The 20,886-nt window shown below is 27.6% G+C and overlaps 1 protein-coding gene across 1 annotated transcript in view; it reads right to left on the bottom strand.

Moving 5' to 3' along the window:
* Nucleotides 1–20,886, bottom strand: part of LOC117175116 (putative polypeptide N-acetylgalactosaminyltransferase 9) — a 524,817-nt gene that overhangs the window by 48,217 nt on the left and 455,714 nt on the right. Inside the window, exon 10 of the mRNA XM_033364686.1 lies at nucleotides 19,913–20,041. Coding sequence (XP_033220577.1) covers nucleotides 19,913–20,041 — 129 coding nt within the window. The remainder of the gene's footprint in view (nucleotides 1–19,912; nucleotides 20,042–20,886) is intronic.

Raw genomic sequence — 20,886 nt, 5'->3', positions numbered from 1 at the left:
CCTTTTTCCGAATTTTTGGTATTCCTAAGTTTTACCATTATGTACTATAACCCATTCTGAAATTTTACCTTTCTTAAATTTTATCCGTTCCGAAAAATGAACCGGCCCCGTCACGTGACCCACTCATCACATAGCCTTAAAAGAAGAATTTCCTACCAGAAAAGACAAATCTTCAATAAAATTCATGATTTTCAATAAAGCAGTTGAATTTTCAACTAAAAAGGATTTTAACAAAAAAAAGAAGAATTTTGAAGAAACTAATTATATTTCTACACCTGAAAAATTAATTTTCGACTAAAATGGTGAATTTTCAACCAGGAGATTCAAATTTTAGGTAGAAAAATAAATTCTCAACCAAAAAAACAACGCTTTTTCAAGAAAATTGTTAAATTTTCAACTAAAGAAATGAGTTTTAAACTGAAATTAAAAATTGTCAACAGCAAAAAATGAATTTTTCACCAAGAAGTTTACTTTTCTACAGAAGAAGTGCATTTTTAAGAAAAAACATGAATTTTTGAACTAGTAACCTAGTTAAATTTTAAAACCTAGGAGGTAAATAGACTAAAATGATCAATCTTCAACTAGAAGAGTTGAGTTTTAGGTAGAAAAATAAATTATCAACCAAAAAACAGCATTTTTTCAACAAAATAGTCCAATTTTCAACTAAATAGATGAATTTTGAACTAAAATGTAAATTTTGAACAAAAAAATGAATTTTTAAGTAAGAAGATTAGTTTTATACCTCAAAAACGCATTTTGAAGAAAAAAAAATGAATTGAAAAACAAAATTTTTGTTATCAGAAATTGAATAGTTAAATTTTTAATTAAAAATATTATTTACTCAAGAGTAAGGAATGAAAAAATATATATCAACAGAAAAAAGACGAATTTTCAATAAAATGCATGAGTTTTCAACAAAGCAGTTGAATTTTTAACTAAAACAGAAATCTTCTAACCAATAAAGTTTAATTTTCAAAAGAAATAGTTTTTTAAATAGTTTAAATAGTTTTCAACCGAAAATTAAGTAGTTTAATTTTCAGAAAAAAAGCGAATTTCAAGAACCTAGTTAAATTTTCAAACCTAAGAGATTAATTTTCAACTAAAATATTTCATTTTTGAATAGAAGAGTTAAATTTAATGTTGAAAAATAAATTCTGAACCAAAAAATAAAAAAACAGGGATTTTCAACACAGTTTAATTTTTAACTTAAGAGATGAATTTAGAAAAAAAAATTTTTAACTAGAAGATTAATTTTCTACCGCAACAAACGCAGTCTGAAAAAAAATTTTTCAAGAAAAGAGTTGAATTTTCAAATTAAAAAATTTTATTTAGAAATCGAATAGTTACATTTTTAACTAAATGTAAGATTGATGAGAAATGAAAGAATTTTCAACTTGAGTGATGATTTCTTAACCAAATAGAAAAATTTTTTAACAGAAAATACGAATTCTCAGTAAAATACATGATCTTTATCCAAATATTTGAATTTTCTGATAAGAAAGATATATTTTGAATAAGAAGTGGAATAGTTACATATTTTATTTTTTGAAATAATTTTGGACTAAAACGTAAAGGAATTTTAAACAAAATAGTTAAATTTTCACCTAAAAAGAGAACATTTTAATCGAAAATAAAAAGTTATATTTTTATAAATTAATTTTTACAACAAAATAGGCAAAGAAATATTTATCAAAAATTATGCCGTACCAGCCACACAATAAATGTTTGACAAAGTAGTTGAACTTGCAACCAAGAAGATTATTCTCCTACCACAAAAGACGAATTTTTAACAAAATGCATTTTTTTGAACCATAAGGTTGAATTTTCAACTAGAAAAAGGTATATTTGCAATAGAAATAATTAAATTTTTATTTTACTAACGAAAAAAGCGAATTGAAAAAAATAGTAAAATTTTCAACCAAACCATTTTCAATAGAAAATCAAGAAACTTTTAACAGAAAACTTTATTTTCAACGACGTAGTTCAACAACGAATTATTAACAATATTGTTCAATTTTCAACAAAAGAAATGCAGGTTCTACCAAAATAGTTGAATTTTTATTTTAAAAAATGCCTTTTCAACAGAATTGTTCGTTTTCCTACATATTGATTGATTTGTCACCAAATAGTTTAATTTTCAACCCAAACCATAATTTTGAAACAAGAAGATAAATTTTCTAACTGAAAAGTGTAGCTTTCAACTAAAAATGGAATAGTTAACTTTTTAGCAAAAAAAAAGGAAGAATTTTCAAGAACCTAGTTAAATTTTCAAATCTAAGAAATAATTTTCTAAGTAAAATGATTATTCTCCGAATAGGAGAGTTCAATTTTATGCTGAAAAATAAGCTCTCAATCAAAAACAGCGATTTAAAAAAAATAGTTCAATTTCCATCAAAAGAGATGAATTCTTAACTAAAATAAATCATTCTAAACAAACAAAAATTAATTTGTAACAAAAAAGATTGATTTTTCAAATAAATAAATGAATCGTTAAACAAATATTCGAATCTTCAAATGAGAAAGATACATTTTTAATTAGAAGTGCAATAGTTACATTTTAACTTTAAAAGAAAAATTATTCTGGACTGAAAAGTAAATAATTGTAAACAAAATAGTGAAAAATGAATAAAGTGTTTAGACCTATTCCGCTTTTTTGGTGTTAAAAAACTTTCTTTATTACAAAAAATTTTTTTTATCATAAAAAATGTTGTGCCGACATGTTTCAAACTGATTTTCAGGTCCATTTCAAGGCTTATTTAAGGAGATAAAAGAAAAATCGCTGAAGAATACGTTGAAATTGCAATTAAATAAAAAAACAATATAATCTCAAGAATGTTTTCCTATGAGATTTTTTAGCTTATATCGTAAATAATGTTTTTATTTTTTTAATTTTCAAACTAATTTAAATTTTATAATGCATATTCTGGTCATTTAACTCCTTTTCATATATATATATTTATATATATAAAATTATATATATTAAATAAATTATATCCGAACAAGAGCAATGATACCAAAAATTTAATTGCAATTTCAACGTAGTCTTCAGCGATTTTTCTTTTATTTCCATAAATAAGACTGGAAAAGAACCTGAAAATCAGGTTGAAACATGTCGCCACAACATTTTTTATAATAAAAAAATTTTACAACAAAATAGTTAAATCTGCAACTAGCAAAGAGAAATTTTTAGTAAAAAAAGAAAAATTTAATGCTTCATTAAAAATTTGTTAAAAAAAAATAAACAAATTTATACCAAAAAAACAAATTTGTATTAGGGAATATTGAACCAAAATTATGCATTTCTAACCGAAAAAAGAAAATTTTTTAACAATATAAATATATTTTCAACCACAAGGTTGATTTTTTAACCAAAAAGATAAAGTTGAAATAAAAATAATTAAATTTTTATTTTATTAACAAAAAAGTGAACTATTAAGAAAATAGTTAAATTTCCAATCAAACCATATTTAATCTAAAACAAGAAAATTTAGGCAGAAAACTTTAATTTTAACAATGTTTTTCAACTATTAATCAAGTACTTGAACTTTCGAATAGAATAATTTAATTTTCACTCAAAAATATAATAAATCAATTCTCCGTTGAAAAAATAAGAATTTCAACAATATTATTAAATTTTTCACTAGATAAATGCATTTTCTACCAAAACAGTTAAATGTTTATCCGACAAAAATACTTTAAAAAAAAATGGTAATTTTCTTGCAAATAGTTTAATTTGTCACTGAATAGTTGAATTTTCAACCAAAATCATGAATTTTGACGGAAAATGATTAATTTTGAATTGAAAAATACAACTTTTTAGCAAAATGCATACATTTGGAAACGAAAAAATATTAATTTTGAACCAAAAATAGAATAGTTAATTTTCCAATTAATAAGATTAATTTAAAAAAAAAAATTTTTAAACTTGGCAACTTTGGATTACTCTTGATTTTAAGTGAATTAGACCGGATTACTATTTCGGATTACCAAATAGTTCCGAGGAATACCAGAGTTGTTTCCCCCTCGAAAAATAAAACCAATGTTTCAATCCAAATAATAATCCTTCGCACTCTGTCCTAAAAAAAAATTCATTAAAGTTTCTGCAAAACTCGTCACGTTACACCTACGACTCCTTTAAAATTCCAAATGGCCGAGTGGTGTTGCTGAAAAAAAACTTGATTAAAACGAAGTTACACTCCAGGGCTTTCCACACGTATGTTGGTAATTCCAGTGGATGTAGACTGCTACGAAAAACTTGATTACTGAACGAGGTAGGTACCTTTGACTGAAATAAACTTTCGAATTTAGTCGAGTAAATGAGTTGATAAAATGACGTTCATCCCACTTGACAGATTCAAATTAAAGATCTCGATTTTCTGAAAATAAATAGGAGAATTAAAAATTTAAACTCTTCCAGAATACGTAGATTTTTTAAGAGTCTTCCAAAGTTTATTTAGTTGGAGAATGGAAATTAATTTGGTGATTCAAATCAATAGCACATGGAAATTTAAAACATTTGAACACAGGTGAAAGTAGCTGCAGAGGGATCTGCGGTGTTCACTCAGGCGTGACGAAACAGAGAGAGAGAAAGAGAGAAACAGGAGAGGGGCAAAACAGCTCCATAACTCTGAATTTATAGTCACCTTCAGCCCTAAATGTATTTAGTAATAGTGTTTCCAATTGGTATGCATAATATTGCGCAATATGCTTGACTGAGTACTCGTGCACTGCGACTTTTTGCGAGACTTTTTTTCATTCGGCTCAAAATTATTTTTTTCTAGAAACATTTTTCAGGCATATGTAAGAAAGCAGTTGAATTTTCGAAAAACAAAATAATAATAACAATAGCAACCACCAACCGTTCCATTTTTAATCCAAAAGATGAATTTTCAACAAAGCAATTGAATTTTCGAACAAAAAGAATACTTTTTAATAAAATAGTTTAATTTTTAACAGAATACTTAAATTTTTAAACAAACTAGTTGAATTTGTAACTGGATAGTTTAATTTCCGACCGAAAAAGATCAGTTTTAAATAAAATAGTTGAATATTCAACAAGAAAATTAATTATCAAGCGAAAAGTTGCTGAATAAATAATAAATAAAAGTAGAATAATAAAAACTGAATTTTCAAGAAAGATAGACGAATTTTCAACAAAATAGTTGGATTTTTGACAAAATGGTTGTATTTTAAATGTACAAACATCAATTTTCAACAAAACGGTTAAATTTTTAAGCAAAAAATATTAAGCTTCAAGCTAACAAAATTTCAACAAAATCCGAATTTTCTAAAAGACCGTTGAATTTTCAATCCATTTTAACCAAATATTTAATTTTTCAAGATATAAATATTATTTGTTAAACAACCAGTCGTCCTTTTGACCAAAAAAGGTGAATTTGCAATAAAATAGTTAAATTGCCAATGAAAGAGATGAATCTTCAACTAAAAGGAATTTTTACAAATCAGTTAAAATTTCAACTAAACAGTTAAATTTTCAATCGAGAATATTAATTTTCTACCATAAAAGACAAATTATATAATATTTTAACAAAAAAGGATTCTAATTTTAAATTTAAAAAAAAAACAAACAGGCGAGTTCGACCAAAATGATCAATTTATAACATAATAGTTAAATCCGCAACCAATTTGAAATATCGACTTTTAACCAGAAATAGAATTGAAACATTTTTCAGTGGTTAATTCTTAGATAATTTTTTTATTTAAAATTTAAATTTTTTAACTGAAAATTTAGCTATTGCATTATTGGTTGCAATTAATTATTTTTAATGAAAATTCATCCTTTTTAGTTAACAATGAAACTGCTTGGTTAAAAGTTTTTTTTTAACTAAGGATTCAGCTTTTGGATTTAATTTTTTTTTGTAAAAAACTGCTACTCAGTTTAAAATGAAGCCACTTTATAAATACTTTGGTTGTTGTTGAAGATTCATCATGTTTAGCTGGGATTTGAGTTAAAAAATAATCCTGTTATTTGAAAATTCACCATATTCCTTGAGGGTTCTACCGTTTTATTAAAAATTCGTCTCTTTTAGTAAATATTTTTTTTGCTAAAAAATTCTATTTTTTATGGATAATTATTTTTTTAAACTCAAAATTTATCGATGCCGATTTTGGCTGAAAATTTATCTTTTTAGTTGTTTTTAGTGGTGAATTTTTCGTTTTGAAAATTTAACTATCTAAAAAAAATCACATTTTTGTTTGAAAAATCGACTACTTTATTTAAATTTGAACTACTTTGTAAAAAATTTATTATGTTTAATTAAAAACTCATTTTTTTAGTTAAAGATCTAACTATTTGGTCGTAAATTAATTGTTTGTTAAAAATCCATATTTTTGTATAGAAAATTAAACTTTTGTAGAAAATTTAACACTTTAGTAGAAAATTCAACTTTTTGATATAAAATTACACTGCTTATTTACAAATTTAAATACTTTGCTGGAAATTTCTTATTTTTTTGTAGCACAAAATTCATTTTTGTATTATTCAACAATATGTAGTTGTTCCATTTCCAAAAACAAATCTTGTTTTTTGAAAATTCCTCATTTCGGTTGAGAATTCTACCATTTTGCTAAAAAATTTGCCATGTTTATTAAATTTATTTTTTAATTAAAAAATTCGCTTTTTGTGAAAAATCATTTTTTGAACTGAAAATTTAACGACTTTGTTTTTGTTAGAAAAATAACCTTGTATCCTGAAAATTAATCCATCTTTCTTTTTAAACATTTATCATTTCGGTTGAGGATTCTACTATTTTGTCAAAAATTCGCCTTTTTCAAATAAATTTGTAAAAGACAAGCAATTTAAAAAAACTTCCTGATCATCCAGAAATTCTATTTGCTGGGTTCTCCGTGTCACGTAACAGCGATACGTACTGCCCGAATTATTCACGGCAGTGCACGGTTTCCGGTCTGGTGGCAGGGCCGTGCGTCCTATAAATTTCCGGTGGCGGGGTTCTACGTGATTTAACCGATGGCGTGAAAAAATCAGAATGTGCGTGTGTGTACATGGGTGGGATAGATTGGGACAGAAAAAAGTTCATTGTATTTAAATATTTTTAATAAATCAAGAATTAATTATTATCTATTTTTTATCTTTAGGTTGGAAGAGAATCTTCATTTTCACAATTCCCTGATTTTTCCCTAATTTTTCATTTTACTTGATCATTAATTTCAAAAGACCAAAGTTATAATCTTGTAACATTTCTAATATACGTATAAACTTTCATTAATGGAATAAAACAGTTTTTAATTCAATGTCATAAATTTAAAATTATAATTTCTGTCAGGGCTGCCACAGCCCATTAAAAAATTAAATAAAAAATCTTTAATGAACTGAAAAAGATTTTTAAAAAATGAACAAAATTCATTAAATTCAGTAATTTCGAAACCAGTTTAGAAAAATTCCAATAAAAAAATTAATTGAATTGAGTAAAATTGAGTTCAAAAGAATTCAAATTAATTTAAATGAATTGTGGATAAATTATAAAAAATTCCATATTATTTCTAATAAATCTTGTATTTCCTGAAACCCTGTTAAATTTATCATTTACAACATTTTAAAATTTTATTGATCATGTAAAATCGTTTAGTACCTTCCGAACTTCTAGGAAATTCTTAAACCTAAATTATTTCTAAATCTAAATTCTTTGCAATTTATGAAAGTTATTGAAAAAGAGTTAAAGCATTTGAAAATCTCTTAAATCTCTTGAAACTTTGTATAGCTCTTGAGAATGCCTTAAAACAATTAAAAAAACCCTCAAATGTTTAAAATTCTTTTGCAAGCCTTCACAAATTTTAAAGGCTCTTGAAAATTCTTTAAAAAGTGGTAGATAACCTAAAAAAATTTATAATTTTTTTGAATTACTAAAAATTCTTAAAATCCATTGAAAATACGATAGAGTATTTTAAATCCTTTAAAATTTTTTTGTAAGATTTTGAAAATTCCTTAGAAGTTTAAATATAACCTAATATCTTTTAAGTTCTTTGAAATCCTTTCCATTTATTTAAATCAATTAAATATTCCATGAAATCTTTTTAAATATTCTAAAATACTCAAAATCTGTTGAAACCTTTTTAAGTATTTTAAAGCTCTTTAAAGTTCCATGGAATATTCTTAAATAACCTACAATAGTTAAAATCCTTTGAAATCTCTTTAAAATACGGAAAATAATTAGAAACTCCTTGGAATCTTTTGGAATATTTAAAATAACTTAAAATCTTTATATTTTTTAACGAAATCCCTTGAAACTGTTTGAAGTCCTGAAAAATTCTTCAGAATTTAAAAATTTACCCTGAACTAATTGTTGATACATTGAAATCTTTAAAATATAAATTATAGACTATTCAAAAAATCTTTGAATTTTTTAAAGTACCGTAAAATGTTTTAAATGCTTTCAAATCTTTTGAAAGGTCTGGAAAATTGCTTAATATCTAAAACTACCCTAAGATATTTGAAATTCTTTGAAATATTATTTAATTATTTAAAACAATTGGAGATTTCTTAAAATCTTTTAAAATATTTAAAATCTCTTAAAATATATTTAAATCTTCTAAAATCTCTTGAAAATTTTTAGAGTTCTAGAAAATTCCGTGAAATTTCTAAAAATACCCTTAGATGCTTGAAAGCCTTTGAAAGACCATTTAATTGTTGAAAACAATTAAAGATATCTTGAAATCTTTTGCAATATTAAAAACAATTTAAGATTTCTTGGTATGTTCTGGAATATTTGAAATCCCTTGAAATCTTTTCATATTATTTAAAATGCCTTGAAACTGTTTTAAAATTCTGGAAAATTCCTTGTTATCAAAGAAGTACCCTGAAATCTTTAAAATCCTTTGAAATCTTTAAAATATAAATTATAGCTACTGAAAATATCTTGGAATTTTTTATAGAACCATAAGATATTTGTAATGCTTTTAAATCTTTTTAAAAGTCTTGAAAATTCTTTAGAATTTCTAAAAATACCGTAAGATATTTGAAATTCTTTAAAATCCTATTTAATTGTTGAAAACAATTGAAGATTTCTTGATATCTTTTGGAATATTTAAAATCCCCTGAAAACTTTCAAAATCTTCTTTGGAGTATTTAAAATGTAAATTCCATCTGTTCAAAACACCTCGAAATCTTTTAAAATACCCTAAAACATTTCAGAAGCTTCTAAATCTTTTTGAAGGTCTTGAAAATTCCTTAGAATTTCTATAAATACCCTAAGCTATTTGAAATTTTCTGAATTCCCATTAAATTACTGACAACAATTGAAAACTCCTTGCAATCTTTTGGAATATTTAAAATCTCTTAAAATCTTTTCAAATGGTTTGAAATCCCTTGAAACTGTTTAAAGTTCTGGTAAATTCCTTAGAATTTCAAAAAATACTCTGAAAGGTTTGAAATTCTTTGGCAGCTTTAATATATAAGTTATAATTATTCAAAATAAAAATACCTCGCAATCTTTTAAGATACGCTTAAATATTAAAAATTTTTTGAATCACTTCAAATTATTAAAATTTCTTAGATTATTTTAAAATGCCCTCAAATATTTCCAAAGAATTCAAGAAAATTCTTCTGGATTTTATTTTTATACATATATTTCTATATGCATATAGACCTGAGCTCAATATTACTTGACCTACTGAAACCAATTTTTTCAAAGAAAAATGACTAAAATCCAAAAAGTGATTTAAGAACAAACGAGACCCTGATTTTCCCTAGGGAACAAATTTTCCGGAATTTTCCCTGATTTCCAGATTTTTCCTGACATATGGCTGACTTATATGTGGATAAAGAACAAAAAATAAAATTAAAAGAAAGAGAAATGAAAGGGTAGAGAGAAAAGGGGAAAATATAAAATTACATTATTTGGTCGTGCATGGCGAAATTGTTATTTTACATGTGGTACGGCTGTGTTCTAAAGTGAGCAGCGTAAAATACTTCTTCGCAAAAATGTCTGCCCATTCGTCAGAAAACTCTTTCCTCCACCTCCTACTAGTTCCATACCAGAAAGTAAAACTTTTTTTTTTATTTTTCTCGAACAGCCTGCGCTTCAAGGAATTTATCACGCGTTTTTATTTTAGTTTGTTCCAGTCTATAAATTCTGTATTCAAAAACATAAGTGTAATGCATTTTAAAATTTACTGTGAAGAAGAGAGAATACTTTATTCAGTCTGGAATCTGTTTTCTTTTTAAAAAGTCATAATAAAAAATTTTCACCTATTTTACAACATAATTAGTGTAATGATAAAGAGAAATTAAAATTGGCAATGATATACATCACAGCATAAAAGGCTCTCAAAAAAAGGAAAATTCAGTGATGAATCCTAATAAAAAAAGACAAATTTTCAATAAAAAATTGGAATTTGAAAGAAAAAACTTCATTTTTAAGAAGCAGAATAAACTTTCAAACAAAAAGCAGGATTTAGAACTAAATAGTTTAACTCTAAAGAAAAATACATCAATTTTTAACCAAACAAGTAGAATTTTTAACCAAATAGTTGAATTTTCAACATTTAAAGAAGAATTTTCAAACTAGAAAGATGAATTTTCAATAAAAGAGTTGAAGACACAACCAAGAAAGATTTTTCAGTCAACAACGAAAAAGAACTCAATAAAATTGTTAAATTTTCTACCAAAATATAAATTTCTATCCCAAAAAGAATCCTTAACAAAATAGAATAATGCTCCACTGAACAATTTAAAAAAGTTACAACTAAGAAATATTTTACAGTCAAGAAAAAACTTTTCAATAAAATCGTAGAATTTTCAATCCAAAAAGGCGACTTTTCTATAAAAAAACTTACATTTTTAACGCGAAAATATAAATGATCATTTAAAAGTTAAGTTTAAAAAATAGTTAAATTTTCTACAAAATAGATGAATTTTCAAACAAAAAATGAACTTTTTTACAAAATTTCAACCAAACACAATGAATTGTCTACCACAGATATATTTTTAATCCGAAAGAAATATACTTAATATTCGACGAATTAATTAAATATAGTACCAAAATAGTTAATCTTTTAAAAAAATTACTAAATGCTAAAAAAAAAAACAGATTGACTTTCAACCAAACAGCTGAATTTTGAAAATTGTTTGAAAAGAGTTAAATTTTCAAGAAAAAATTCAATTTTTAATCAGAAGAGATAATATATGAAACAAAAATATAATAGCAGATTTTTCAATGAAAATGCATTAACTTCCGATTTAAAAAAAGAACGACGTTTTTAAAAAGAGATGAATTTTCAAACAAAAATATTGGAAGATCATTTCGTCCGGAACAAAATTCAAGTTTCTTGGTTGAATTTTCAACACAATAAATAATTTTCAAAAAAATAGTTGAAGTTTCAACCGAAATATATTAATTTTCAAGAAAATGATTAAATTTTCAACCAAAAGATATTAATTCTGAACCATAAATATAACAGCCAAATGTTCAATTGAAACGAATTAACTTTTAATAAAAAAATATGAATTTTTATCAAAGATGAATTTTCCATAAAATACTTGCATTCTCAACGAAAAATATAATAATTTATATTTAAAAAAAAAGATTTTTAATGTAAATCAAAAACAGTTCAACTAAACCAACAAAAAACAATTTCAAGAAAATAGTTGAAACCTTAAATAAAAAGATTAAGTTTCAACGGAACAATTGCGTTTTTAAAGAAAAAGAGATAAATTTCTACCAGCAGATGAAATTTCAAACAAGGACAATTCTTCAGGCTTAAAAAAAATTGTGAACCACCTTGTTGAATTAAAATTTTTTTATAACTATATAGTTGAACTTTTTACAAAAATAGTTGAATTTTGAATTCAAACACGAATTTTGAACAAATGGGAAAGTTTATTGAAAACAGCGAAAAAAAGAATTAAAAAAAATTTCAACAAAAATTCATTATTTAATTAATCCTTTGAAGTGAATTAAGGAATGAATGAACTTTTATGTCGTCTATTTCACGCTCTCCTTACTTTTCCAGCTCACACTGCCCTTCTTTTACTTTACTCACTAAATTCCTTTACTACCCTTTCTTACTTTCAATAATTTTCTCTACTTTCCTTCACTTTCCCTATTTCACCTTCCTAACTTCTGTTTATGTCCCTAATTTCTCTTCACTTCCTCTACATACCCTTTCTTTCAATTTATCTACTTTTCCTTTACTCACTACCCCTGCTTTGCAGTCACTCATTTCCTCTCACTTCTTCTATGTCCTTTCAAGTATTTCCCTCATTTCTCATTCTTTCTCCAATTACTTTCCCTTACATTCCCTATTGCAACTTCCTAATATCTCTTCACCTCTCTAATTTGTGTTTAATTCCTCTACACACCCTTCCCTCATTTTCTCCTACTTGTTTCACTATTTCCATGCCTCATTTTTCCTACTTTTCTTACTTTTTTACGTAGTTTTCCCTTATATACTCTACATAACCTCCCCTATTTTTTATATTCTCTACTTTTCCTTTATTCACTACCCCTAATTTCAAGTCCCTTAATTCCTCTCACTTCGTTAGTGCCCTTTCAAGTATTTCCCTCACTTATCTTTCGTTCCTCTCAATCACTTCCCCTCACTTCCTCTATTACACTCCCAATTTATCTTCACTTCCTCTAGATACCTTCCCCTCATTTCCTCTTGCTTCCTCCACTATTTTAATACTTCATTTCCATTACTTCTCGTTCTTCTCTAACAAAATTCTCCCTTACTTCCTCTACATAACCTCATCTTATTTTCTTTCAATTTCTCTACTTTTCCTTTACTGACTACCTCTACTTTCCATTATTTCATTTCCCCTCACTTCCTCTATGCCCTTTCAAGTAGTTCCTCTTCACCTCCTCTACATAAACTTTCCTCATTTCCTCCTACTTCCTACACTTTTTTTATACTTTATTTGCCCTAATTCCCCTACTTCTACCACTTATTTTTCCCCCTAACCCCCCCCCCCCCTCATTTCATCTTCCCTCATTAGCCTCACGTCCTCTACTTGCTCTTCTCTCGTTTCCCCTCATGGGAAAAAAATTACAATGGACTGACGCCCGATAAAAAATATAAGAGTACCTGCCCAAGGCCAAGAAGTCGCAATAAAAAGAAAAGAAAGAAAGATTTTATTGTTTACGATAAAAGGATTGTAAAATTGAGAAAACAAAATAAAGTCTAGTTCATCGATTTTCCGGAGAAGCAACAACGACCTCGTTGTTTTCGAGATATCTGAAAGCCTCATGAATTTCAAAAATATTCAACAGATTTGATTCAAGTCCCTAGACGAGGCTGCGACGATAAATGGGTTTTGACAATAAACGTTCGCATACGTCAACTCCTACCAGTCTCGATGCACTCTCACGGCAAATTGCCTAACACCAATGCTTTCCCGTAAAAGTAAAACGAAGAGAGGACCCGACAAGGGAGAAAAATGTATAAATGAAAAAAAAGAACACTGGGCGGCACTGGGTGAGAAAGGTGGCGAGAAGCAAACAAAAAATAACTGAACAATATATGGCGAAATAATCACATTCGCCATTTTTCTTCTTTCCAACTAATTGAACGTCCTAAACGATTCCTTCCTTTCATTTTATAATTTATGATTTTGTGAAAAAATATTCAAAGCAATTCATTCAATTCAGAATTTATAACAGATTGTCATTCAAGCAATATTCTGTAAAATTGGGTGAATTTTAATCAATTTAAATGATGAACAAAATGGTAATTAAATTTTTTATGAAAAAAGATCTACTCTCATCACAACACTGGGAATCTAACCACAGAAATCCCGATTGCAGGTTGGATGCTTTCCCATTAAGCTATCAGAGAGATGGAAAAAATTTTTTTTTAGAAATGATACAAGTAATTTAAAGGAGTCTGTATTGTCGTCAGGGATAGTTACCATCAATCAGCATAGAAATCTTTTTCACTACCGTGAAAATAGAAATCAACCTATCGATCAAGTTAACTCTTCAAATCACAGAAAATATTTAACGTCATTACATACTATATAAATAAAAAATTTTTAAAAATTGTAAATAAAAATTGATCTGAAAAAAGATCTACTCCCGTCGCTCTACTTGAAAAAAAACCCACAAAAAGTCGCTGCAATGGATCGAAAAGAGTAGATCTTTTTTCCGACCAAATTTAATTTAAAAATGTTTAAAAATCTATTTTCTATCTTGCCTGTAATAACGTTCACTATTTTCCGTAATTTGAAGAGTTAACTGGATCGATAGGTTGATTTCTATTTTATGATTTGCCTTTGTTTCTTTAATCATTAATTAGGCTTTACTATTCTGAAAATTCAATATTAATTTTATTTTAAAATGACTGAATTCTCAGGGTTTCGTCCGTCCGTCCCACATTGCAAAAAATGAATTTTCTGGTTCAAAATAACGTACAGCCCACAAATCCTAAAATTTTCGATTTGAAATTTTTTTACTGATAAGATTTCTAAGAGAGTTGATGAGTCTGATGTTTAAATTAGGCTTTCAATTTTTTTCTAAACAAACAAATATGACGGAAAAAAACCAATTTTTTTTCTATTTGATGTTCCCAGTGCTTGTTAACAACACGATAACATTAAAACCACCTAAGTTATATAGAGTAAAAATATTTAAAGATATTCGAAGATTATAAAATAAAGAAACAATTTTGTCATAGAAACATTATTTTTTGTAAGTGTGTTTTCTACGATTTTCTACAATTTTACGTTTTTTAAGTTATATTGCAAGAAATTTGGATAAATGTAATATAATGATAAAGAAATTTTTTTCGAGATTATTACTATTAATATTATAAAGAAATTATTTTTTTAAACAAATTTGATACAAACATGCATTGAACTGGTATTTGACGCCCGTAAGATTAACTTTTTTTTGTGTACTTTTGTAATTGAAAAGTTCATAATGATTTTAGTAAAATCAATAAGTTTTTCATAAATTTTATAATTTGTTAAAACAAATTTAATAAACAAATGGACTATCGGGGCATCTGCCGATGGAAAATTTTTTTTATGTCAGACTTTTTATTTTGGAATCTTCCAAATAAATTTATCAACATTCATGATCAGCTGATGAATTTTATGATTTTTAAAAATAAATTTAAAAAACAAGAACATTATTTGGACATCTGTGGAGGGCAAAATTCGTTCTTTTTTGTTTTTTTTCGTTTACGGTTATTTTATTCGAGAACTTAATGATAAATTCATTAACAGTCATACTACATTGATAAATTCTATGACGTTTTAAACAAATTTAATAAACATATGCATTATTTTTTTCATAAAAAAATGAAAGAAAAAGGTCATTCTACTAAATCCTGAAACTTCAGTCTCGTTAAAAGAATGAAAGTAATTAGAAACTTCAACTGAAAATATTAAGACTAAAAAACAAACTTTTTCGTCGACAACTACCCAAATAATGCATTTGTTTCATAAATTTGTTTTAAAAAATCATAAAATTGATCAAAATCATGAACTTTTCGGAAATTATCATAAAGCTCCTAATTGAAAAATTCGACCTAAAAGAAAGCAATTTTTCTGTCGACAAATGTCTGATTAGTGCATTTGTTTATTGAATTTGAAAAAATCATAAAATTTATCAAATAATTGTGAATTTTTTTGAACTTGTCATGAAGTTCCGAACTAAAAGGACTGACATTGGTAGAAAAAAGAATTTTTATGCGGAAAAATTCCAAAATAATGCATTTTTTTATTAAATTCGCTTTAAAAAATTATAATATTGATCAAAAAATTATTCATCTTATCATGAAGTCCCTAATTAAAGAAATTTACATAAAAAAACTAATTTTTTATCAGAAAATGTCTAATTCATGCATTTTTTAAATAAATTGATTTAAAAAATCATAAAATTCATCAACTTATTATGAATGATTGTGAAATCGTCATGACGTTCCGAACTGAAAGGACTACCATTAAAAAAAAATGTATAACCAAAAATTTACAAATAACGCATTTTTTTATAATATTAACAGTGATAATCTCACGAAGCAACGTCTTTATCATTATATCGTTTTTTATTGTGGGCTGTACGTTATTTTAAACCAAAAAAGTCAATTTTTTCTCAGCGTTATTCCGTCATACTTTATTTCCAAGATAGGGAAGTAGGGGGAAGTATTTGCAAGAAAATTAGGCAAAGTTTATGGAAAAATAGGAATGGAAAAGTGAGGCAAAATAAGGGGAGAGGAAGTAGGCTAAGTGATAGCAAGCAAGGAAGAAGAAGCAGGGGAAATTCGGGAAGGGGAAGTAGGAGCAGTGAGGGAAAAATAAGGCACGGAAATAGGAGAAATTAAAGCAGGGAAAGTAGGAGCAATTAAAGAAGAGGAAGTAAGGAGGGTGAAAGTAGAGGAAGTACGGGGATTTTATGAAGAAGAAAGGAAAGTGGAATTTCAGTGAGTAGAGTGAAATTAGGGGAAATAGGAAGATAAGGGAAAGGAAAGTTGATGAAATGTGGGGAAATAAGGGAGAGAAAGTACGGAAAGTTAGGAGAAATAAGGTGTTGGGAAGGAGGGACAATTAAGGAAAATAAGAGATGGAAATTGGAGCAAACAAGGGAAAAGAGTGTAGGAAAATTAAATGAAGGAAAGAGGGAAAGTGAGAGGAGTTTAAATAGGGAAATTTAATGAAATGATGGGACAGTGAGTAGTGGAAGTGAAAGGAAATAAGGGAAAATGAAGAAAGGGAAAGTAGAGTTAGCGAGAGTCGAGAAAATCAGAGGAGGTGAAGTAGTGAACGTGAGGAGAGTGAAAGTAGAGGTAGTTTGAATATTTAGAGGAGAAGGAGTAGAAAAAAGAGAGGAATTAAGAAAAACGAATGTAAGATTCAAGTAAGTGGAGTAGAATTAAAGAAAATAGTGAAGGGAAAGCAAAGGAAATTAGGGAGAATCAGGAAAGGGGAAGAAGAAGAAATAAAAGAATTGAGTGAAGGTGAAGTAATGGAAGTCAAAGGAATGAAAGTAGGGGAAGTGAATAAAATGAGTGGATTGAGAGTAGAGGAAGTGAGGGGAAATAAGGGGAAATGAGAGAATGGAAAGTATGAGAAGTGAGGGGGAATGAGACAAAAGAAGTAAGGAAAATCAAAGGAGGGGAAGTAGGCCAATTGATTCGAGAGTAAGTGCCTTTTGACTTGAAATTACTGTAAATTTTCCAAGGCAAAGAATGAGCTTAACTTTTTTGATGAGATGAAGAGAAAAAGGATTTAGAAGCTCTTCAAGCTTGAGCTTGCTGCTAATAAAATCACTTTGAGGAAGTTAATCAATGATGAAAGAGAAGCAGGCGGAGAAAATTTAAATTTCCCGATGGAAATGAGCAAAGGGGTTAAGGGGTGTAAGGGATAGATTTTCGATCGGAAGTCAAATGGTTTGACCGATCAAGATGAATTCCCCCCGGCAATGGTTGAGTATTGTTTCCTAGTCAAAGGTATTGTTTCCTCGGCAAACTCGTCGCCACTAATCATCGTCCGCGCCTATAACAATCGGCTGTGACACGTGAACACAATAGCTGAAAGCTTTGCAATTCTAGGCTTGGCGCTTGGCAGTTAGGTTTTCGAATGGGGATTGTCCTCAATAGCTGGCAAAATTTTTTAACGTCATTTTTAGTATTATCCGTTAAAAAAATTAATTTCTGAATTCAAATTAACAACTTATATTTCGAATTTGCACAAATTAAATTTTTAGTACAGTCTATTATTTAAAATTATTTTGAATACTATTAAATTCCATTGAATTTACATGAAATTCCTTTAAATTCTTTAACGGTCCTTAAATTTTGTGTATTCCTTCTAAATTTTTTAAATTGCTTTTAACTTTCTTGAAATCAGCTAAATGTCACCGATTTCCGTGACATAACGGAATTCTTTCAAATTTCCTGAATTTCTTAAATTCGTCTAAATTCCATAAATTCCTTGCATTATTCTTAGATCCTTGAAATTCCCCGAAATCGTAGAATCATCCGGATTCTGTGAATTCGTCGAATTCTATTAGTCATCTTAATTCCTTTAATTCGTGGAATTTCCTAAATTCAGAACGTTTCCTTTATTTCGTTGACTTGAAAATAATTCAAAGAATTCAGGGATTCCAGAGAATTCAAGGAATTTTACAAATTCATTATATGTGAGGAATTAGCCGAATTCTGAGAGTTCCAAGACTTCAGAGATATGCAGGAATTCAAGGATTTCAGAGAATTTCAAGGATTGCCGATTGTGCAAGGAGTTCATTTAGAATATTGATGAAATTCAGGGAATTCCAAATGTTAAAAATTTTCTGGAAATTCTGGAGAATTAAGGAATATAGGGAATTCCTAATATTCAAGGATTTCCGGGAATCCTGAAAAACCAAGGATTTTAGAACATTCAAGGAATTCAGAGATTTTTGGGAATTTACAGATCACAGAAAATTCAAAGGATTGAAGGAATTTCCAATATTCAAGGATTTCTGGGAATTCTGAAAAATCAAAAATTTTAGAAAATTCAAGGAATTCAAAGATTTTTTGGAATTTAAAGATTACAAAGAATTAAGAGAATCGAAGAAATTCCCGACATTAAAAAATTTAAGAAAATCAGAATATTCAATGCATTTCAGGGATTTAAGAATATTCAAAGATTCCAGGAATTAGGAGAAATCAAGAAAGTTACAGAACTGAACGATTCTAGAGATTTTGAGGAATCCAGAGAATGCAGTGAATTCAAAATATTCAAAAAATTCAAGAAAATTCAGAATATTCAAGAATTTAAGCGATTTCCAGATTACGAATATTTAAGGAATTAATGGAATTCAGAATATTCAAAGAATTTCAGGAATTCGGGATATTCCGCAAATTGAAGGAAATTCCAAAAGTGTTTGGGATTCGAGGAATTCCAAATGTGCAAAAAATTTAGGGGATTTCAAGTATTCAAGAAAATGAGGATATTCAAGGAATTTAAGGAATTCCGAAAATTTGAGTGATTTTAGATTCTTCTGGGGAATTGAAGGAGTCTAGTGAATTCAGGATATTCCACGATTTTATGTAATTTAGAAAATTCAGAGAACTTCGAAGACTTCAAGGAATACAGAGATTTAATGAAATTTAGAAAATTCAAGGAATTTGGGAGAATTCAAGGAATTCAGAGATTTAAAGAAATTTAGAAAATTCAGAGAATTTCGGAGAATTCCAGGAATTCAGACTTTGAGAAATTCGGAATATGCAAGGAATTTGTGAAGTGTAAGGGATTTAGGAAATTCAATGAATCTGTAACATATAAGGAATTCCGGTAATTCAATCAATTCAATTAATTCATATAACTCAAAAAAATTCAGCGAATTCAGTGATTTCCGATTATTAAAGGAATTCAGGTTATTTAGAGAATCAAATAATTTCATGGAATTTAGAGATTTTTAGGGATTCCAGAGTATTCAAAGAATTTCAGGAATTCAGAATACTCAAAGAATCAGAATATTCGAAGAATTCGGAATACTTCAGGAATTTAAAAAATTTAAAGAATTTAGAATATTTCAAGATTGCAGAATATTCAACGAACTCCGAGAATTCTAAATTCCGATGGCAATGCACAATATTGCGCGATATACGCGACTGAGTACTAGCGCACTGCGTCCCGTCCAAAACGAGATTTGAAACCGTCTTGCATCACTTGACCTGATTCTTGTAAATGAATAATAATTAACGAATGTTTCAATCTACTAGCTCTAGAAATATACCATTCCATAAAACATTAAATAGTCACTGTATATTAACGTTTAGAACATATTTCTCATTTCTACGTATTTCTGGAAGAGCCTTAGACAGAAATAATAATAATTTATTTAATGGAACACATAATTATTCAGCTCGTCTACATTTTCACATCCATGTAGGTCGTCTGAAGCACCTGTGAAAATGAAAATAAATAATAATAAGCTATTTTGGTTCTCACCTCGCCAGACGCGACTGCTTCTCCCGGAATGAAAAGTTCTGGGTAGATATTGTCCAGATACCATTTGAAAGACTTGCAGCCTAGCTTCTTCCGCAAAGTCTTCCGGTCGGAGACGTCACCATAGTTTCCCTGTAAAGAATGCGATGCGGTGATTTCTAGCAGCAGAGAAATTAGTTAAAAATGAACATAGACGCAGCTATTGAAATTATCATCTATTTACAAAGGAGTATGATATAAATTCAAAAGGGACACCGAGACCCTTTTCAAGTGTCTTTGGATTTATATTCCTTCTGGTGATATTATGAGGTGATAAGATGCGACAGTCTTTCATCTCCTAGTTAGATCAGGGGACAGCATGATCCGAATTCGTAAGAGGAGAGCCCGAGCTCGATTCCTGCTTTCGGCATTTTTTTAAGTTCTTTTTTTATTCAGAAATTTAGTTTTATTGCAATTTATTATAATATTTTGTCGTTATTATTTTCACATGAGAAAAATAACATTTATGAGAATAGCATATGGGAGCGTCTATTAATTACGCACGTAAGTTCCTCCTTCCTAATTATTTTTGATAAACATTAAAAATATCATCATTTGTTTTATTTCCTTTTTATTATGTAATGATTCGTACATAAATAAAAAATCTTTACTTGTGATTATTTCCAAGATCAAAATTCTAATTTTCAAGTCAAAATTTTTTTAATTAAACGGATTTCTAATATAAATCATCAAATTGAAAGTGTTTTTAATTAAGAAACCTACAAGTTCCATAGCTTTTTATCTTAAATTTAAAAAATTAAAAACTCTTCGATTCTAAAGATTTACAATTAACAGTTCTACAATATTGAAGAGTTAAAATTGAAGATGTATGATTAAAAATTGCAAAATTTGCTAAATTAAAATTTAAAGAAATTTCGAATGTCAATCATCAAAACTTGGATAACCTTTAATATAAATGTTCCAAATAAAAAATCTTC

This window comes from Belonocnema kinseyi, chromosome 6 (assembly GCF_010883055.1).
Source record: "Belonocnema kinseyi isolate 2016_QV_RU_SX_M_011 chromosome 6, B_treatae_v1, whole genome shotgun sequence".
Lineage (NCBI taxonomy): Eukaryota > Metazoa > Arthropoda > Insecta > Hymenoptera > Cynipidae > Belonocnema > Belonocnema kinseyi.
This window is presented reverse-complemented; position numbering and strand designations above follow the sequence as displayed.